The sequence below is a fragment of the Furipterus horrens genome, unplaced genomic scaffold (genome assembly GCF_987537825.1).
Source record: "Furipterus horrens unplaced genomic scaffold, mFurHor1.1.pri manual_scaffold_1, whole genome shotgun sequence".
Classification (NCBI taxonomy): Eukaryota; Metazoa; Chordata; class Mammalia; order Chiroptera; family Furipteridae; genus Furipterus; species Furipterus horrens.
Genome location: NW_028327171.1, coordinates 92,466,419 through 92,482,719, shown reverse-complemented (window position 1 = coordinate 92,482,719; position 16,301 = coordinate 92,466,419). Strand labels below are relative to the sequence as shown.

The 16,301-nt window shown below is 35.6% G+C and overlaps 1 protein-coding gene across 1 annotated transcript in view; it reads right to left on the bottom strand.

Moving 5' to 3' along the window:
• Nucleotides 1–8,653: 8,653 nt before the first annotated feature.
• TRAT1 (T cell receptor associated transmembrane adaptor 1) overlaps nucleotides 8,654–16,301 on the bottom strand; it is a 32,307-nt gene continuing 24,659 nt past the window's right edge. The window contains exons 4-6 of the mRNA XM_090261339.1: nucleotides 16,175–16,236; nucleotides 14,055–14,143; nucleotides 8,654–9,178 (exon numbers count right to left, since the gene is read on the bottom strand). Coding sequence (XP_090117465.1) covers nucleotides 8,921–9,178; nucleotides 14,055–14,143; nucleotides 16,175–16,236 — 409 coding nt within the window. The 3' untranslated portion in view covers nucleotides 8,654–8,920. The remainder of the gene's footprint in view (nucleotides 9,179–14,054; nucleotides 14,144–16,174; nucleotides 16,237–16,301) is intronic.

The window sequence follows — 16,301 nt, the reverse complement described above, 5'->3', positions numbered from 1 at the left end:
ATACCCGATATCAAACTATACTACAAGGCCACGGTAATCAAAACAGTCTGGTACTGGCATAAAAACAGACATATAGATCAATAGAACAGAATAGAGACCCCAAAAATAAGCCCAGGTTCATATGGTCAACTAATATTTGACAAAGGGGGAAAGAACATCAAATGGAGTGAAAAGAGTCTCTTCAACAAATGGTGTTGGGAGAACTGGACAGGGACATGCAAAAAAATGAAACTAGACCACCAGCTCACACCATACACCAGAATAAACTCAAAATGGATCAAAGACTTAAATGTAAGCCGTGACACCATAAAAGTCCTAGAGGAAAAAATAGGCAGGAAAATTTCAGATATCCCACGTAGCAACATTTTCACTGATATATCTCCTAAGGCAAGGGAAATAAAGGAAAGAATAAACAAATGGGACTACATCAAACTAAAAAGTTTCTGCTCAGCTAAAGAAAACATCAGCAAGATGCAAAGGAAACCAACCATATGGGAAAATATATTCGCCAATGACATCTCAGACAAGGGATTGATCTCCAAAATATATAAAGAACTCATACGACTCAACACCAAGAAGACAGACAACCCAATTAAAAAATGGGCAAAGGACCTGAACAAACACTTCTCCAAAGAAGACATACAGAGGGCCCATAGACATATGAAAGTATGCTCAACATCACTAGCCATCAGAGAGATGCAAATTAAAACCACAATGAGATACCACCTCACACCAGTCAGAATGGCCATCATCAACAAATCAACAAACAACTTGTGCTGGAGAGGATGCGGAGAAACGGGAACCCTGGTGGATTGCTGATGGGAATGCAGATTGGTGCAGCCACTGTGGAAAACAGTTTGGAATTTCCTTAAAAAACTAAAAATGGAACTGCCTTTTGAACCAGCAATTCCATTGCTAGGATTATATCCAAAAAATCCCGAAACACCAATTCAAAAGAACCTATGCACTCCAATGTTCATAGCAGCACTATTTACAATAGCCAAGTGCTGGAAACAACCTAAGTGCCCATCTGTAGATGAGTGGATCAAAAAACTGTGGTACATTTACACAATGGAATTCTATGTAGCAGAAAGAAAGAAGGAACTTCTACCATTTGCAACAACATGGATGGAACTAGAGAAAATTATGCTTAGTGAAATAAGCCAGGCAACAAAAGAAAAATACCTTATGCTGTCACCTATTACAGGAAACTAATGAACAACACAAACAAAAGAGCAAAATTGAACCAGAGGTATGTAAACAAGAAGTAGACTAACAGTAACAAGGGGGGCGGGGGGGAGGAAAAGAAAGGTGTAAGGGGATGGGTCAAGTTAAAAAATATATATATATATGAATGACCCACAGACAGGTGCAACTGAGTGGGGACTAAATGTGGGGGAGGGGAGGGACAGGGTGCAGGGAAACAAGAGGGCTAAAAAAGTGAGACAACTGTAATGGAAAAACAAACAAACATTTTTTAGTGGGGGAAAAATGAAAATATGAAGAATGGAAATGCCAGTTCAGTGAATATTAGGACAAAGATTTTCCTTCACGTTGTATATTTTTCTCCCTATTTGATCCCTCCAGAATCTGGCATTCTAAACAAGTAAGTAATGACATAAGTTCCTTTGCATAGAACTAATAAGACCAGTTGTCAACAGAGGTTCTTTTTTTTTTTTTTGACCAAGTCTTTGACTGGAATGTCAAGCCTAAAAGAAACATACTTGGGCTCAGATTGTTACCAGAAAGCCCTGAGGAACTGGGAATGACTTTCAAAGGTAATAAAAGCCCGTGAGATAAAAGACCTGGTACCATGGTTGGTTGTGCGGTCCACAGCAATCTTTCCAGGGAAGGAACGAAGGTTGTTTTCCTGAAAGATGGCTAGAAGGGACCTTAAGGCACAAGGAAAGACCAGAAAGACTTGGAAAAAACAGGTGTGTACAGGCAAGGATGAATGCCAGATATGTGGCACAGCTTCTGTGCCCTGAAGAACAGACTGAAGGTCACCCCAAATATTCCTTGGGTAAGTTCCAGCAAAGCAGAACTAAAGATCATAAGTGATCATTTGCTGCTCTTGTTATGTTTATGCAAACGAACAGGATAAATTAAAAATGGACTTAATGTAGTCCCTTTAAAGACAAGGAGGGTAACCTTAGGGAGAAAAATTATTATTCAAGGAAAATCACAATGATCAGTAGTAGAGTATAAAACAGGGCAACTAACCGTCTTAAAAGTTTCTTCTCCAGATTTAGAAACTTGTTTGCGGGTTATGTTACATAAATTAACACGTGTTTTTTGTTTTCAAAGGACATAAGCCTATGATCGCATTACCTGAGTGATTATCTGTACGCATAAGCCTCACTTAATCCTCTCTGCAGCGCTGCTTCCTGAGACTCAACGGTTTGGCTGAACTAAATGGCTGGGTTGGGGAAGAATGGGGTGGTCTGTGGGCTTCACTTTAAAACGGGTTTCTCTTTTCTATCCTAATGGCTTGGACAGAAAAGGCCCAGAGGTCTGAGAGGGGGAAAAAACCTAAACTATTTACCTCAGCCCAAACTAAGTATAATGGGCAAAAGGGTTTTGGACAAGCGAGATGTGCCTAGCACACCTTCTTACAAAGAAGCCTTTTTTTTTTTTTTTTCCCCTAATATGGAACATTGAAAAATTAATCCCTGCCTTTTTCATCTAGTAGTTATGGATTGAATGATGTCTTTTAACCCTTTTCGCCAAATCTGTTGCCCCCAGAACACAACAAGGACACCAGCCTGTTAAACCAAGCACGCCGTTGACCGGAGACAGCCAACTGACTTGGAGTCTGCACAATCCTTCCCCATGTGGGAAGGCCACCCTCTCCTCCACACCCCCACTCTTATTAGGGTTTTCTGGACCCAAGTGTAGGTAGGATGACGACCATGTCCAGCTTGAAGCAGCTAGAGGAGCTTGAGACCTTCGCCCATTGTCCTTTACAAGATTACAAAGGGTCCTAATATTTGAGAGGGGGGGGATAGTTAATTTTTACGAACCAGGGGTATGGACTTGGGGGGGATTGCTGGGGGAGGGGGGTGCTGGGTGGAGGGGAACTAGGGGGAGAAAATTGGAACTGTTGTAACAATATAATCAATAAAAAACATTAAAAAAAAAAAAGAAAAGGGAACCAACTCTATGGGAGAACATATTTGCCAATGATATACAAGATAAGGGTTTAATATCCAAAATGTATAATGAACTCATACAACTGAACACCAAAAAGACAAACAATCCAATTAAAAAATGGACAAAGGACCTGAATAGACATTTCTCCAAATAAGATATACAGATGGCTAATAGACATAAGAAAAAATGCTCTACCTCACTAGCCATCAGAAAGATGTAAATTAAAACCACAATGAGATATGACTTCACTCCAGTTAGAATGACCATTATTAACAAATCAACACACAGCAAGTGCTGACAAGGATGTGGAGAAACGGGAACTCTGGTGCACTGTTGGTGGCAATGCAGACTGGTGCAGCCACTATGGAAAACAGTATGGAGTTTCCTCAAAAAACTAAAAATGGAATTACCTTTAGACACAGCAATTTCACTGCTAAAAAAAAATACCCTAAGAATCCCTAAACACCAATTTAAAAAATTGTATGCATTCCTATGTTTATAGCAGCTATATTTACAATAGTCAAGTGCTGGGAACAGTCTAAATGCTGTGGTATGCTTATACAATGGACTACTTATGCAACAGAAAAAAAGAAGAAATTCCTACCTTTTGTGACTGCATGAATGGAACTGGAGACTATTATGCTAAGTGAAAAAGCCACTCAGTGAAAGACAAATGCCACAGAATCTCACTTATAAGAGGAATCTAATGAACAAAATAAACTAATGAGCCAAATAGAACCAGAGGCATAGAATCATGGAATAACTGACAGCTGTAAGAGAAGAGGAGGGAGATAGAAAGAAGGGGAAGGGATTAGTCAAAGAACATACATGAAAGACCTATGGCGTGGACAACAGTCTGGGGATTGACTATGGAAGTGAGGGCAGGCTGAGTGGAAGTGGGTAAAGGGGAAAATAATTGAGACAATTGTAATAACATAAACAGTATATCATTTTTAAAAAGAATCTGTATAAAGATGATAGCCAGGACGAAGAAGCCAATGAAAGCAGTGGATGTCACAGAGAGGAGGACTAACATTATATGTGAAACAAAGCAGTTAAGAAGGTAAAAACTAGCATAGTAGGAGGGTGCAGAATGGACAGGGGATGTTGAGAAGAACTTATATGCACGACTCATGCACATGGACTAAGTGGGGGGAGGGGGACTGCTGGAGGGAGGGGTTTCCTGAGTAGAGGGACGCAAAGGAAAAAGAAATTGGGACAACTGTAACAGCACAATCAATAAAACATACGAAGAAAAGAAGGCAAAAACTAAGAAAAGAGTAAATGCTTGGCCATTATGTTAATAAAGAGCTACATTTGTGTACTGGATTACAGTGGATGTTGTAAGATCTAAATGGGGGTTAAATATTTGGGGAGAACTGATGTAAATTAGAAGGATTTAAAAGGAAAGAATATACTTTGGAAAATCTATTAAAATATCTTTAAAGCAGACATTTTCAAAATCTTCTTCCAAAGTGAAAAGGTTTTTAGGAATAAACCTTTCATATCTATTGTCATACTTTTTTCAATTATCTACCTAAATTTATATATTTTCTTTCTGTTTATTTGGGATAAATTTTAATTATTTTTTTAGAGAAGAGTAAACCCAAGAAATATTACATATATTTTTAAAAACCATAATGCTTCTAAACATTTATGCACCTAATAATAGAGCTTCCAAATACATGAAACAAAACTGATAGAATGGCATTGAGAATTAAACAAAGGTCTATTTAGACAATTATAGTCAGGATTTCAACATTTCCCTCCAAGTAAATAGAATAGGTAGGCAAAATCAATAAGACTAGAGAAGACTTGAAAAGCTCTTTTAATCAAACTGACCTAATTGAAATTTATAGAACACTCTACCCAACAACAATAAAATATACATTTTTTTAAGTGCACACTATCATCCATTAAGATAAACTATATTCTGGGCAATAAAGGAAGGCTCAATAAATTTTAAAAGGATTGAAGTTATGCTTTCTGACCACAATGGGATTAAATTAGAAATTAATTAAGGAAAAAGAAAGAACTCATGGACACGGACAACAGTGTGGTGTTTGTTTGTCTGAGGCAGGGGTTGGGGGGAGGTGATGGTAAGGTGGGAAAGATGGTGGAAGAGGGCATGGGGGGTTAAATGGTAATGGAAAAATACAATAAAACTAATGATAATAACAAATTAAAAATAACTTGTTCCATTAGAAATTAAAACTGAGAAAAACAATTTTTAAAAAAAGATACAAAATATTCTCAAATATTTGGAAACTAAGTAATACACTTCTAAGTAGCCCATAGGTCAAAGAAGAAATCAAAAGGGTATCTGGAAGTATAGAAATGAATAAAAATGATATCAATTGTGAGGTGCAGCTAAGGCAAAACAATAGTTTTAAAAAGCAAAATTTATGAAATTAAATGATTATTTTAAACAAGAAGAAGTCTTGTATTAATGACCTTAGTTTCCAAGTTAAGAAGCTAAAAAGTAAAGAACAAATGAAACACAGAATTAGTAGAAGAAAAATATGATATTGATCAGAGGACAGATCAGTGTAATGAAACATAAAAACAATAGAAAAAACATGTGAACAATAACTGGTTCTTTGTGGAAATCAATACAATTAATAAAACTGAATAGATCAGGAAAAATAGAAGCAAATTGTGAGTATCAAAGAGAGTTGAAATCACTATAGATTCTACAGATACTTAAAAAATAATATGGAAATTTTTTGAATTTATCAACTTAGGTGAGAGAGAGAAATTCTTTGAAAGACACAAACAACTAAAGTTCATCCTACAGGAAATAGATAACTTGAATAGCTTTATATCTATTATAGAATTTGAATTTATAGTTAAAAACCTTCCCAATTATCAGTCATCAGACATGTTTAATGCATAAAGCTCAAAATGTTGAGTGAAATTTAAATGATGTAAATCAGAAGCAAAAAATTTAAATATCTTTGGAAGTTAAACAAAGTAAATGAATGATGTAAAATAGATGTAGGAAAAAATAACTGCCAAAAATACAATCAAAATTTATTTTAGCTGAACCATGGTATGTATATAAATGTAAAATGATATAAACATATGACAGCAAAGATTTTATTTTAATTTGAAAATAAAATTTAAAGTCTAAGTAATTATTAATTAATTATTAATTCTATTTCTTGTGGTGTTTTTGGTTCTTTCCTGGAATCAGAAACACAATTTCTTTTTTCTGCCCTTAGATATTACTATATTTTGCATTTCCTATGACATAGTGGACAACTTCAAATATTTTACTTTAAATTATTGGCATTTAATTTTATACAGATTCATAATGGAAATGATTATTGCATGAAGTAGGTGTTCCCAAATATGGATAGAATTCTTACATAACAACGTGCCCTTCCTTTCTCTGTCTTTACATGGGTGACTCCTTCTCATTCCTCAATTCTCAAAATTAAATTTTCCTCTTCAGAGGTGACTTTTTTCCATTATGATTTTTCATTTTTCTCTTTTCTTAATAGTATTTTTACTACTAGTAGCTACACTTTTTGTTAACCTAATATTCATCTTTTCTACTAGCCTATAAGTTCCATGTGGGCAGGTTCTCTGTTTCCCTCTCATTGTATACCAGTATCTAACTTCATGCCTAAGCTGCAGCAAGAGCTCAATAAAGAACCGAAAGAAGAATGAATAAAATCCACTAAGCTCTGGTCAGAGGGCAGGGCTGGTGGCTGCCCTGGACAGTTATCTTGGTCAGTGGTGCTTTGAGACACAATTAAACTCCTATTCCAAATGGAGAGAGATAACAGAGATGACTTATTTTAAGTAACTTTTTGGAGAGATATTTGGGACCATTTAACAGAATTGAAATTGAACATATACTTTGGCTAAACTGTTCACCTTTTAGTAATATATTCTACAGAGATTCACAATATGCACACTTTTTAAAACAATTCCTACACAAGAAGTCAGAAAATCAAACATGTGTGGAGATGCATTATCATCACAATGTTATTCATAAAAGCAAAAAACAGAATTTGAAAATTAACTAAATGTACTTCAAAATTATTTAAGTAAATTCTGATGTATTCATCAATGTGATGCTATGCAAGCATTAAAATTACAATATAGAATTATATTTATAGTTAAAAATCACAATGGAAATAAATTCACAATATATTGATGAGTGAAAAAAATTTTAATTTATAATCACTCCTTTTCTTGTTTAAAAATAATAATAATCAATATATGTACATGGGCATGCCCAGAAAAATATTTAGAAGGATACATATGAAGTTGCTCATAGTGATTATTAAGATTTTAATTACTTCTAGAGAAAGGGGAAGGAAATGAGAAAGAGAGGGAAAGAAACATGTGAGAGATACATCAATCAGCTGTCTGTCTCACATCTCCAATTGGGGACCCAGCCCACAATCCAGGCATGTGCCCTGAAAGGGAATCGAACCTCCAACCTCTCAGTTCTCAGGCCGGTGCTCAAGTCACTGAGCCACACCAGCCAGGACAGGAATTTCTAATTTTTTTCTGATACTTATTTATTATTACAAGAAGCATGTGTTAATTTTATAATAAGTTTTAAAATTAATAAATTATTTCTATTTGGAAAAAAATACTTATGAAGATTACCCCACTTCTCTTAGGAATATATTTGAATGTCTCTTATGCTTTTCAATCAGAAATTTCTTCCTCCTTATGACCCAGTGATTCCATTTCTGGGAATGTATCTGAAGAAACCCAAAACACTGATTTGATAGAGTATATGTACCCCTAAAGTTCATTGCAGCATTATTTACAATAGCCAAGACTTAGAAGAAGCCCCAGTGCCCATCAACAGAAGAGTGAATAAAAAAGATGTGATACATTTACACAGTACAATACTGCTCAGCTTTTAAAAAAGAAGAAAGCCTTATCTTTTGCGACAACATGGGTGGACATGGAGAGTATTATGCTAAATTAAATAAGCCAGTCAGAGAAAGACAAATACCATATGATTTCACTATGTGAAATCTAATAAACAAAATAGAAACAGACTTATAGATACAGAAAACAGTCTGAGAGCTCTTTAAGGGGCAGGGGTTTGGGGACTGAGTGAAAAGGGTGAGGGGTTTAAAACAAACAAAACCTCATAGACACAGACAACACTATGGTGTTTACCATGGGGAAAGGGAAATGGTGGGGGGAGGTAGAAGAGTGTAAAGAAGGTATAAATGGAGATGAAAAGAGACTTGACTTGGGGTGATGAACACAATGAAATATACAGATATACAGATGATGTATTATAGAATTGTACACCTGAAACCTATATAATTTTATTAACCAGTCACTCCAATTATTTCAATAAAAACTTAAAAAATAATTTATTCTAATTATGGGGTGTTTTGTGTTGGTTAGAAAAGTGAAATGGTTTTTAAAAATTGACTTTTATTCTTCTTCTAATATGTTTCAGAGCATACTTAATGCTTGAAATTTTTTTTTTATTTCACTTAGTATTAAGAGTATTGGTGAAGTTGCAACAATGTCATCAAGCTCAGTTTACAAACTTGATTTATTTTACATTTAGCTATTAGACATCTTAAAAGTGAATGCAAATAACTAATTCAAATAACTAATTTTCATGACATTACATTCAGTGTACAAGAACGTAAGCTTTGGATAAGAGGTAAGCCACCATCCCACCAACAAATGATCAAATCATGCTGTGTCATCTATAGAGATCTTGTTTTCCTTCACAATCTTCATCGATAAGAGCTTAATCATAGTCCAGCTAATTTATAGGTTCTCTCTTTGCACGAATCAATCCAACCAGTCTAACAGGATCATCATGAATGTTTTCCTCTACTGCCTGGCTGTCGGGTGGGGAACTATCTACCAGACCAGTCTTAGAAAGGCTGGTGTTTGTTCCAGGTAACGGCTTGTCTTCATTCTTGTCTGACAAATAAGTATTTTGTTTCTTGGGCTTTCTGTGCTTCCCCTCACAGTTGTAATTCAGCTGGGCATAAAACATCTGTGTTTCATCGATTGCCTAAAAAGAAAGACATATTAATTTTTCATTTTTAGCCCATTCTTTTACTTTGATGACTTCTGGGAATCTCTAAGTCCTATGAAAAGCAAAAGCTTGTTTTCTCGACTTTGGCTGCCTGGTTATGCCAAATTTGTCAGAATGATGATAAAAAATAATAGTTAACTCAAGATTTTTTTAGTGGAAAGCAGTGCTTACATAAATTTTTTGTTTGTATAGTTTTATTTCTTTCTTATACTCAAAATATTTATGTACGTTTAGATGGATTCTTACCTGTCTCTCCTCTGCCTTTACCTTGGGGAGCTCTTGCTCTATATTGCTCTTACCAAGTAGCAATAGTCCAATTTGTTAAACTGGGACCAAGCATGATAGGAAGGAATTTAACAAATCACAAGGCCTGTTTTACATGTTTAATAACTAGTCATTTAATACAGGGGTCCCCAGCCTCTGGGCTGCAAACTGGCACTGGTTCGGGCCTGTTAGGAACTGGGCACCACATAATGAGGTGAATTTGAATGTAATGAGCTTGAATCATCCCAAAACCATCCCCTCACCCCAGTCTGTAGAAAATTGTCTTCCATGAAACCAGTCCCTGGTGCCAAAAATGTTGGGGACTGCTAACAGTATCCACAAAAGTCCCCAGCCATACTACCTTTTTGAGATTCAGAAGTATAAAAATAATAGTGTTGATTTATATGTCTAGTATTTGGCAAGAAATACATTTCTCATCTTTCTTTACTATTTTCTTCCTCCTGCTAACCCCCAGGTCCCCTTTGAGTTTCTTCTGGGTTGGCCTTGGAGATATTTGTTCATATCTAAGAGAGTCTCATAGTTCTCTCTGGCCTAGAGCTGGGTTAGTACTAGAACAGGAAGAACTAGAGACTAGGGAAACTTGGGGAACCAATAGGCTGAAAGGCAAGACCTTGAATTTGGTGATGGAAAGCTGAGGATTGAATTCTGATTCTGTAACATACTAATCATGAAACCTTGGGCTATTTTAAAAATAATATTCTGAGTCTCATTCTTCTTGCTTATAAAATGAAAGTACCTAAATCACAGTATATAAGTAAATAAAGATAACATATATGGAAGCTATAACCATTGTCCAAAAGTAAGTTATGGGAGATTATACTTATTAGAATTTACAGGCTGAAACTTTAAGACAGCTGTTGAATAAATAAAATTTTCTGTATTAAGGATTTACCTTTATGAGTAGGCCAAACTTATATCAATGTGTGAGGGAAGGGGTAATGAAGCAACATTGGATTAACTAAATCCCTAATAAAGCATCTCCTTGTTGCACTCATTTTGATGCTGAGAGTTAAATGTGTTATATTTTCTCCCAGACAGAAAAGATGGTTCTACTTACACTTTCTCTGGTATTTTTGTCTGACTTTTTATTTATAAAATAATCATTTCTGGAAAATTGCAATAGCTGCCTAACTGGCATCTTTGCTCTAGTCTCTTCCCTCTGCCAGGATATTCAAACTATCTTCCTAAGGTACAGCTTTCATATTTTTACCATCCTGTCTCCAAAATTTTAGCCTATGTACTAAGATCTGAATTTCATATCCTGACACTCAAGGCTTTCCATGGTTGATGCTACTTCACCTTTTACATTTTGGTTCCTACTACTCCCCTACATAAACTCTGTATTTCAGGCAAACTGGACAATTCACTGCTCCCTGACTCACCGTATGAATTTAGCTGCTTTTTTCTTTGCCCAGACAGAAAGAGATGTCACTGGTGTTCAGAAATAATGAGAAATAACCAGCATTGCAAAGGGATAGATATCTTTTGCATCTGTCCAGTACTTTGTTCTATTCTATGCTTTTCTTTCTTTCTCTCTCTCTCTCTCTCTCTCTCTCTCTCTCTCTCATAAATTCTTCATTCTTCATTTTCCTTTGGAAAGTTCTCTTCCTTACCTGGTCCTAGATTAAAGTGCTGTACCCAAGGCCAGCACAGGACAAGCATATGACCTAGGCTAGAAACAATCACATCATCCATCACCCTGACAACAGAAGTTGGCCCAAGAATAGATAACATGTGGTGTCAGGAGAACCAAGTATATGGCATGTTTGGGATTGATGTACAGGTGCAGGAATAGAAAACATGTTGTTTCCTGGAGCTGAAAGAAAGAAAATCTGTGTCTTCCAGTGGCTTGACCAGCCTCAGTGGAAGAGTCTGTGGTAAGAGAAGAGAATGAAGTCAGTTACAGAGGGATGCAGGGAGGGAGGATAAACAAAGAAAGCCCTCATAGTCAGTGATCTCAAAAACAAAATATACCCTTACAGCTCCCTGTCATGTAAGCCACTGATTTTCCTCTAATGCTAAAGTGGTTTCAATTGGGTTTCACATTTTTAACTTAGAGCATTCCAATAATGTATATCTGATCAATAATTGGACAACTTTATCTATTGCTGCAGAGTTCAAAAACTGTGATCCTGGAAAAGAACCACAAATTGTACATGACATAGTCACTTGTGGTTTCAAAAGTGTTACTTCAGTGGAGTGCATGAGTGGAAAATATATAGCCAAGTGTATAAGAATATGTGTCTGTGGAAAGAAATGAAATTAGTAGAGGAAAGTAAAAATCAGTTTAGTAGTTAGAGAGATAAACAAGTTGAAGTAAAGCTTTGTTGTTTGGTTTTTAAATATTGGCATGATTTGTGCATATTGTTAGGTAAGTAGATAGAATTTTTAAAATTAATCTGAGAGAGAGAGAGAAACATTGACTAGTTTCCTATCATATGCTCCCAACCCTGCAAACTAGGTATGTGCCCTTACCAGGAATCAAACCTGCAACCCTTTGGCATATAGGAAGATGCTCCAGCCAGCTGAGCCACCCAGCCAGAGCAAAATAGTTTTAAAAAGTGAGTAATGGAGACAAATAATTTAATGTGCAAGATCTTGAAAGAAATAGGAGAAATGGTCAAGAGCATAAGGAATAGCACTGGCTTTGGAAAGGAGAGAAAGGAGAGATTGATGAGAGATTTTGACAAGGAGATAAGAGAAGAGGAGCAAGCTCACACTTGTGTCCCTCAAATATTTTAGTATATGAGAATTCTTGTGGACTCATTTTATTATTAGGTTTCCTGATACTGAAATTACAAGTTCTGAACTTCTCAAAGGGCAAGAAATTTATCTCCATTTTTCAACAAATACTTCATCCATCAAGCTTTATGCATAATATCACAGATTCCTTACGCTTTTGTAATCAACTCTAGTAATGAAGTAAGCGTTGTAGTAGCAAATTGGGCAGTATTTTTGAAGCTAATGGTTATTCTAATTAAATGGAATTGAACAAATATAAATAAATTACTAAATTTTGTGAAAATAAATTTGTGAGAGGGGTATAATAGAATAAAAACTAATCTCCTTAAAGTATCTTCAATTATATAATTTATAGAATAGAAGACTTTTAAAGACATTTGAAGGCTTTTTACAATTTCCACTTTAGTAAAAACCAGACACAACTCAAATAAAGCTGGTCTGTTTGTTTCGTATGTATTAATAGCAACTTCTAGCCCAAATTCTCAGTTTGATGACAGCTAAGGTGCTGTGAGTCTGTCTACAGTTCAGATGGTATGGTTATATGGTAACCTTATTTAAGAGGCTTTCTTTTCATTATCATGGATTTAGCAGGTCATGTTGTAACATGTAGTTTTTCATACCTTCTACCTAAAACTACATTTTACAATTAATTGAACATCAGATGACAGGTTTGCCCAACAGAGAGCAACTTTATATTTGCTTAAACCTCACCACATCTTGGTTTCTTAATAAAAATTTCCAGAATTTTGATTGTGTATGGATTTTTATAAAGAAAAACAAAAAAATTCTACCTTATTGAGAAATTTCCAAGATGTGACCTATCTTAGGAAGAAGAATATTTTCTGTTAAACAGGACTAAGTGTAGGTTCTGTCTCCCCACCTAGTACATGAGAGGTCTAGGGCAAGTTTTTCATTCCTTTCAAGACTGTCAAGTGGGAACAATAATGCTGCTTCCCTCATAAAAACCTGAGAAGATAATGTATATAAAGACATAATACAAGGCCTGACACATAACAATTGAATAGGAAATATTGTCCCCATGGCTCTTTCTAGACAGTAGCAAGAGTGCACGTCATTGAAGGAACAAAATCTTAGAGAAGAAAGAATAAGAACTATTTTAACTGAATTTATACTTTAGCAGCACGTAGACTAAGAATTGTGAATGACTTTTGATGAAGTCAGTCTGAGTAGGTTGATCTGATTGTGGTAGAAAAAGAAGAAATCATTCATTTCTTCTAGGGTTTTCCTATATTTTTGTTTAAGCTCTCTCCCTGCCTAACTCCACTGAAGCTGGGTGTAAATCTCTTGCCATAAGACCAAAGACATAGGACTTGTATGAAAATCTACACTTACTTGCCTTGTAAAATAGAAATATGGCAATTTATATCCAGCTAATTTACCTTTTAACTAAACTTCTCTCTCTCTTTCTCTTTCTCCCCTTCCCCCCAAATGACTAACATCTAGGTCTTGTAAGCATTATATATGTGCCAATTTTTATATTTATCTCTGTGACACACATAATTTTTTCAATCTGGAAGTAAAAACTTAATTGATTATTTAGGAAGAGAATCAACTTTTCCATTTAAATCTATTGCCTTTGTAATTGCACGCAATTTTGACTCTTCGAATATGGGTCTGAGTAGTGTTTACTTGCCTTTTAGTTTCCCTTTAGAGCTCAGGTCCCAGAACTTGACACATTCAGACTGCAAAATTTCTAACAGCTGCTTTCGTTGTGCATCAGAATTCATTCCTTTTCTGCTCTTAAAACCTGCAACTGTGCTGTGATCTAGACTAAACTTGACCCCTGATACAGAAAACAACTCACCTGTGCAGGTGGGGTGGCTTCCTGCAGTTCTTTCACAGATACCTCTGGTCGGGCTTTCATTTGTTCATAGCAATTTTCATCCGTTGATTCTTAGGAGTTGAAAAGATTATAATTCACAATGGAAAAACAAAATATGCTGGCACAAATAAAAACACATGACCCAAACAACATTTAACTGTAAACGTGAAGCCCACAAGAATCATTTAACTTGTCTTTTTCATGAAGATGCAAAGAGGTAAGAAAGTACTAACTATTCTCTGCAGGTCAGATGGTGAAATAGTTTGCCCACAGTGTTAACAATAAGACAAAAAGAGGTCACTTGGGACAAGGACTAGATCATAGTCATTTGTAGAACATGATAGTCTCAAACTACCATTTAGATGTTATAGAGCTGCCATGAATTAAATTTTTGCTCGTGTTCTCTTCTATTTAAGTATGATTACATATGCTGCATGGTGGCATAATGAACAGTGCGCCTGCATTGATGGTTATGATTTGGTAATTTTTTCCATGAGTAAGAAGTTTTATTGGAGCATTATAAACCTTAAATCTTATTTTCGAAAAATAAGATTTAGATTATGATTTTTGTTCCATAAATCAGTGACAGGACAGTTCAGTCAGTCTGTTCAACATGTGGGCTGTCTAATACTGATTCTAAGTACTTGGAGATCTCTGCACTCATTTCAGCCTGTGAGGATTTGCTTATTGAATCACAAATGCTTTTCTTACCCCAGATTCATCTATTTAAAAGAGAGAGGAAAGAGATTTCATGACTGGTAGAATGGCCAGCAACCTAGCAGAAATATGGACTGCTCCAAGTTGAACCCATTAAAAAAGGTATATTTACTATAATATAAGGTACCTCATAATTATTAAACCCTTTCTGAAAGCAACACAAAAGAAAGGGTTCATAGGATGATATTTTTCAAAGCATAGTCCATGGAAAACATGCATTAGAATCACCTGAGATGCTTGTTAAATAGCAGATTCCTAGGCCCTACCCTGGACCTACTATATCAGAACCTGTGGGAGTGACCCCTGTCCTCACTTAGATATGGAAATAATTATAGGTACTGTGGGATTCAAGCCATAAGAATACATAATAAATGAAGTCCTCAAATATTATAGGTGAGCACCATGATTCTCCAAGGTGAAACAGAAGGGCAAATTTGTTTTAATAGTTCATGCCTGAAAAGCATGATTCTTCAGAGTACAGGGGTTACAGGGTACTTTACAATGGAAGAAAGACAACAATTATATAAATTCTTGAATCCTATAAAGCTCCCACAGTCCTAACTTTAGGAGAATTCCACACTGTTATGTTAAGATCAATTTATTCCATTCCCAGAAATCTCTGTGCCTGGGACTCAGAGATCCACAGGAGTTCAGCCCCCATTCTCCTTGTGTGAATTAAGTGAACTGCTTACAAGGCAAGGATGAGCTTCAATGCTGGCATTACCCTCCTGGCTTCTCTCATCAGACCATAATTGTCTGTTTTGAGGAATTTGGGGTATTTTCTTTTTGGGTGGTTGGGGTGTTTCAGGTAGTAAGAGATGCTGGGAATTAATGAGTACTTGTCACCCAAGAACAAGAATATATAACCCACTCGGTGATGATTTAGCTCTTCTCTCTCCCCACTTGCCATCAAAATAGCTCCTGGCTCTCTACTTACAAAGAATGAGTTAAAACAAGGGAAACCAGGAAACGTGTTTATTATTTCAGATATTTCACTGTAGATTTGTTTTTGTATATAATGTATAAAGCACTGTTTCCCCAGGTGGGTTATGTTGTGTTCTAGAAATAGTATTTCACAGAATTCTGTATGTGTCAAAATTCATGTAATAGAGTCTTCCTGTGTTCTCATTACTACTAGAGTAAAATGGAGTGCATACAGAAATGGGATGTCAATTTATACCTTGTGTTGTGATACATTTATAATGTGTGGTTTGGAAATACATACTAAATGATATGCTAATCATACTTAAATTTATGGTTATCATTGGGATATTTAAATGTGATTGTGACAAAAAAATAAGCCACCTCAAATTCTTTGTGGAATTAAGTAGGAAGGGGATGTATTAATTTATAGGTCAGATAATTTCTGAATAAGTGAAACTTACCTGGGACCACATCATCTAAGTTACCATAAATTGGTATATCTTCAATATAATACTCATCCTCCCTATAATAAGGAAAAAGAATTTCTTTTAGTAGAATCCACTGTACTGAAATTAGTTCATAACTAAT